This window comes from Protobothrops mucrosquamatus, unplaced genomic scaffold (genome assembly GCF_001527695.2).
Source record: "Protobothrops mucrosquamatus isolate PMUCROS unplaced genomic scaffold, P.Mucros_1.0 scaffold563, whole genome shotgun sequence".
Lineage (NCBI taxonomy): Eukaryota > Metazoa > Chordata > Lepidosauria > Squamata > Viperidae > Protobothrops > Protobothrops mucrosquamatus.
The window spans coordinates 382,836-388,835 of NW_015386866.1; the positions used below are offsets into that span (position 1 = coordinate 382,836).

General features: G+C 38.6%; 1 protein-coding gene across 1 annotated transcript in view; it reads left to right on the plus strand.

Annotated features, from left to right (window-relative positions):
• Positions 1-6,000, plus strand: part of KCNH1 (potassium voltage-gated channel subfamily H member 1) — a 191,650-nt gene that overhangs the window by 91,726 nt on the left and 93,924 nt on the right. The window contains exons 8-9 of the mRNA XM_015817215.1: positions 2,255-2,454; positions 3,441-3,693. Coding sequence (XP_015672701.1) covers positions 2,255-2,454; positions 3,441-3,693 — 453 coding nt within the window. The remainder of the gene's footprint in view (positions 1-2,254; positions 2,455-3,440; positions 3,694-6,000) is intronic.

Here is a 6,000-nt window from a genome sequence, read left to right on the forward strand (position 1 = left end):
TGGTGTACTCTGAGCTTGGTGGTTTTCTTGCAGATGTTTCATTACCAAACTAGGTAACATCATCAGAAATTTGATTCTTTGATATAAGAGAGGCTGTCAGGATTAGCCTATATAAAAAATAAAATTTCAGCATATCTCGTGGAGTCTGTTTCCTGATCTGTCCTAATTTGAAGGGCTAAACGTTGAGAACCCTTAACTACTCAGTGTGTCCTCCAGCCATCCAATAGGAGACTACAAAATTATCAGTGGGATTCAGATACTTGAATTCCCATTCCTTACAGAAAGGAGCAAAATTAATAACTAGCTCCCCCTTGTGTTTTCAGCATATATTGTTTGTCTTTGGCCAAGCCGCAAGATATCGGAGGGGTTGATGAGGGGAAAGTTGTCTGGTGTGAAGGTAATATTTTTCTTGCATATACATTTCTGTTAAAAGCTGTGCACATGGCATAAAATCACAAATTTGCAACCTCAAGTAGGAACTTTTTTCCAATATTTAACTATGGTTCCAGAAACACTGTTTATGGGGAAAGTGTATGTAATAGCTTGTACTCAGAAATTGGATTGCTACAAGAGTTGGATCTGTGTAGAAGCAGAGATGGTCAGGCCAGCACACTTTTTTACAGGCATTGTAAAACTGACCAGATTAAGAGGAGATTTGCCAATAAAGTTGCCTGTGAAATCTACTAGGAAGTAAGCTCAGGTGGAAGGGAGTAGGAATGGACAATAGTTCTCACAATTGGAAAATCAGCCTTCTCCTGGTGAAGATCCAACATGGAGCTGAGGCACACCTGAACCAAAAGAAAATGGCTTCAGCTTTCCTTGGAAGACACTGATCTGGGAACATACAGGCATAGCACCAATGCTGGCTTGGCTCAAATAACAGTAGTGGACAGGCCTTAAATATATTTGTAGGAGTAATGCAACCCAGCAATAAACCATTTGGGTTCAAGTCCTAATATTTCCTATTAGGGGTTGAAAAGTATGAATTGACAAGCATGAACTAATAACCTCACCTCTTCATCTTTCAGCAAATTGGCCTGTGATTACTATCTCGTCTGTGGTAGCCATTTTGCAAATTGGCAGACTTCTGGGCAATCATTTTCAGAATTCAAGTTTGCCTATCGGTCCCTGCCCATCTCTAATACATCAGTACATCCCCAGTACACTAGATGGAGCAATGGTTGGACTTACTATAACGGTTTCATGAGCGCTTTGAACTGTATAGCTGGCAGCAATATTTCAAAAGGTTTGGCAGAATTTTTCCCAGCAATACTTCCTGCGATTCCTTTTTAGGTGGAATTGCATCTCTTGCATGAAATAATCAAACACTGTTGTTGTATATGGAGGGTTGTTTCTGGATCTGATATCTTTCTGAGTCTCAGCTTCTCCTGTTGTGGCTTCTCAAATGTAACATTCTCTCTAAGTACATTTATCTGACTTTTATTAAAAATAATCTGATCTGCCAAGTGGAGAAACATCAGAGACCTTTCATGCTCAAGCTACTGAAGGGCTTTCGTTGAGCTGGCTTTTGTTGAATTTGTGTCTGTTCATTTTTTGTATAAGCCATTTTTAACTTTTGTAAGACTCCATGAATTTCTGTTTGGGAAAGGCAAGCTTACAAAAGTTAATAAATATATGCATGATTATTTACAGCATTGAAAGAGGTCTGTCTCTATGTACAGTTAAGTCAAGGGTGTCAAACTGCCAGCTCACGGGCCGATTTCATCATACCGGAGCCGCACCCATCCCATTGCCGGCAATGGCGAAAAAGCTCCGATACGTCGCGCGACGTCATGTGACGTCGCGAGTTTGACATGCCTGAGTTAAGTGAATGGGAGGTAATGATTTAAGGTGACATCAAGCCTGGATTGAACAAGCAGCCTCCAGGGTTAGAAAATGTTTCCCTAATTGCACAGCGGTGAAGTTACTCAGTAAGTCATTTAACATAAACCAAATTGAAAATGGCACTCTTAATTGAAACAAGAGAATTTGTATCGAGACGAGGCACCCTTCTTTTATATAATACATGAAATTTTGAAAGGACATCTCTAAAGGCTTGTACCAATAGGCAATAAATGGCATCAGTGCTTAGGGTTGTAACAATTAAGATAATTATTACTGCAATTGACGGAATTGATGCTATTTTCTCCCACAAATACTGCAATGTATTGCTGTAGTTGCCAAACCATCTGCCTCTTTCAGAGAAGGCCCACCTTCATTTTGTTCCCCCTTCCCCACCTTCTTCTATTTGCAGCTCTGTTATACGCAACCATTTTTGGGAATGTGACAACTATCTTCCAGCAAATGTATGCTAATACAAACCGATATCATGAAATGCTAAACAGTGTCCGGGATTTCCTGAAGCTCTACCAAGTGCCCAAAGGCTTGAGTGAACGTGTGATGGACTACATTGTTTCTACCTGGTCAATGTCCAGGGGCATTGATACTGAAAAGGTGAGGTCCCTTGAGAAATCTAGCATTACTTAGCTTTTCACCGCACTTTACTAATAGCCTATATTTTTACTGCCACCCTGACTTCTTGTCTTGTAGAAAATCAATAAATAGAACAATTGGCTGATAAATATAGATCTTCAAATTCTCAAGCCTACTTCTCAAGGTCTGCCGATTTTGCAAACATATGAATAGTGAAAAATGTTACAAAATGAATAACAAGTGTATTTTGTACTCTGCAGTTAGTGCTAGTGCTAGTAATGCTCAGCACTACATATTTATCTGAGCAAATCTGTTGAAATTTCATAATATCCCCTGAATCTCTAAGCACTGAGATTTTATTTTATCTACTGTACTTTAGAATGTAAAGCAAAGCTAATAAAGAGAAAGATTAAGTCTGACCTTTTTATGGTTATGAATTAATTTTGCAAATATAATTCTTAACAGGTTCAAAATATCAGTTGGAAGAAACTGTGATGATCAGTTATATAGCAACAAGCTTATTGGTCAAGTGAAACAGATTAAGAGTTTTACTACAATGTTGCTATTTTATTATACTTATTTGTATTTATAACAAGTAAATGTTTTGTTAATTTATTCTAATATTTTCATAATTAATTAATTAATTAATTAATCTGAAAATAAATTTGACTTAAATCACTTTTTTCTTTTTGGCCTTGTAAAACTATAATATTCTGAAGTTACTTTAATTTATTGTTAAGCAAAATATAGGGAAAACCCAGATCAAACAGGCTTGGTTTCTTTAACTTGCCTCTAAATCCTTTAGCAACCCTTTGTTTACCATTTACAGTGACCGACAGAACAGAACAAGCTTCCAGTTCTAGCTAGAACTAATTGACTATAGAAAGAAAGAATAAATTCTTTGGCAAAATGCATTAAGGATTAATTAATATAAAGATAAATCTCATAGAGGGTTTCATACACTCTTTAAGGCTTGTGCGTGCTTACTTTTGGTCCTGTTGTCCTAGGTTTTACAGATCTGTCCTAAGGACATGAGAGCAGATATCTGTGTACATCTGAATCGAAAAGTTTTTAAAGAGCACCCAGCCTTCAGACTAGCTAGTGATGGGTGCCTGCGAGCTCTTGCAATGGAATTTCAGACTGTGCACTGTGCTCCTGGAGATCTCATTTACCATGCGGGTGAGAGCGTGGACAATCTTTGCTTTGTGGTTTCAGGATCCTTGGAAGTGATCCAAGATGATGAAGTTGTTGCAATTTTGGGTAAGTTCTACTATAGTCTATCTGTGAGTATATCTGTGTTAAGTTACAAACTGTAACTTAACTGTATTTTAGCAATGTGTACATAGACTGTACAGCAATAATTAATATTGGAATTGAAGTCTAAGACAAAATGTCTGCTTGTAAGATTTGGCCAGAGCATCCTTCCACGCTCTTTCAAACAGCAACATTTGTTTAATGAATGATAAAGGAATCATGGAAAGCTAAAGTTATTGACAGATTTGGTGGTACTCTATTTATGAAATATCCTCTATAGAAAAACTTACCTGGCACCTAAACTACCTTTTCTTTTAGCCTCCCACTAAGGCCATTTAATTTTTTCAATTCTTTTAAAAACTATAGTCGGGGTTTTGGACCTTTATTGTTTGGGTGCCAATTCTATTATTGAGCTTTTTATTTATTTTTATTACTCCCATTTATTTATTTTTCATTGTGATATCTTCTGGCATGGTTTTGGTCTTGTTTTAGTCTAGTGCACACAAGTCCCTCCACTGACTGAAGGCACTATCAAAAGCTAGCAGGACACACCTCTCAAACCCCTGTCAGTTGCTCAGCTCCACTTACATAGTTCTCCAAAGTCAATAGTTGGACCTGCACGTGCACATCATATGCATGCACAGAGCATGCAATCATAACGCTAATAGAATATTTGAAGCTCAGGGTTGAACTGTGAAATCCTTGGTGCTCTCTGAGTTTGGTTGCCTTCTTGCAGATATTCCATTACTTAGTTAGGTAATGAAACATCTGCAAGAAAACAACCAAGCTCAGAGAGCATCAAGGACTCCACACTCATAATGCTAATGGGAAGGGAGTAATATCTAAATTGAAAAGATTTTCCAAATTTCCGCATGCTTCCAAAAATAAGCAAACATTACATGGTAGAATTGCTTGCACTCCAGCATAGGTGATCCAGGGGTGTCTTGTCTGCCGTGCAGTTTTCTGGAGCCAGCAATCCCTGGCTGTTGGTTTTGTTATGCAAAGGATGTCCTCTGAGCTACTGGTATAGGTCTCCTTGCCATTTGGGGTCAGAATGGGACCACTCTCCACAACCAACTTGCAGCCAACTCACTGCTGCCAATTAGCCATGGCCAACTCGCCACGGAACAATTTGCTGTGGCCAGTTCGCCACGGGAAAACTCATTGCAGGATAATTCAACAACGTTATTTAATTATTTAAAATAATTTAAAAATATTTTAACTTTTGTCATTCACATTTCATTTTGTCCCACCTTGTGCATCCTTTTTTAATGGTTCTATTTCACCATTTCTTCCATATTATGTACTTTTTGTCCTGCAGCAAGTGGCAATTGGGTTGTTTGTTGGGCTTGTAACTGGGGAGGGTGTTCCTCTTTTGGTTTTTGATATCACAGAAGGCTTTGTGGCTTCTCTTGGTCCACCTTGATAACAGAAGAAAGTTATGAGGCTTTTTAGGGTTTGTTGGGTTTTTTTTGGGGGGGGGGTAGCTTATCTTTTGTTTTCCCTGTAAACCTGTGAATTGAAAGCATACTTTTCTTCAGCCTTTGGATAAACTTGATTTATAGTAATTTTATTATACAAGGGAACAAAATGTATTCAGTTAGCCAAGAAGAATAACCTAACCAAATGAAATATTGTTCTAGGAGGCACAGCTTCCTACTTTCAATATAAAGTTGGCTGCAGTGGCATCTTTCATGTGAGGTGAACTGTCCTTTGTGTTTTAAAGATATATATTTACACAGATAATAAAGCTTGAGTAATTAAAATGCAGTTCTTTTCTCTGTTGCAAGAAGGAACCATAGACATAATTCCTAACAAAAATGATATTCAGTTAAAATAAAACTAAAGGAAGGATTCTGCTTTTATGAACACTGTGCCCTGTCACACTTCCTCCTGACTTTGGCTCAAAGGTGCCAGGCTAATAGTTTTTGATGAACACCTACTCGTATGCAACCTTTATATCATAGCTGGTGCTGAGGCCATCTGACCAGGTTTTTCTAAACCATTTTCTCCTGAAAGAAGACTTACTTGCATAATATGTGGCCCCTTTGTGGGATCTCCTAGTTTCTGTTAGCTGCTTTCACCTGGGGTACACATACCCTTTCCCTCTGGACATCTGCAGTGGATGGTGGCTTGAGGCTAGCAAGGAGCCTGAAGTAGAATGATAGGTCATCTATCAAAAAGTCACCTCTCTGGGGGACTTCCGGTGGCAGGCGATTTCGCTGGTCGCAGCTGTTTGCTGCCTCCCGCCTGTTTTGCGTAAAAGCCGGTTTGACAGCCAGCATCAGCTGTCAAACGGCTTGATACCTTTCC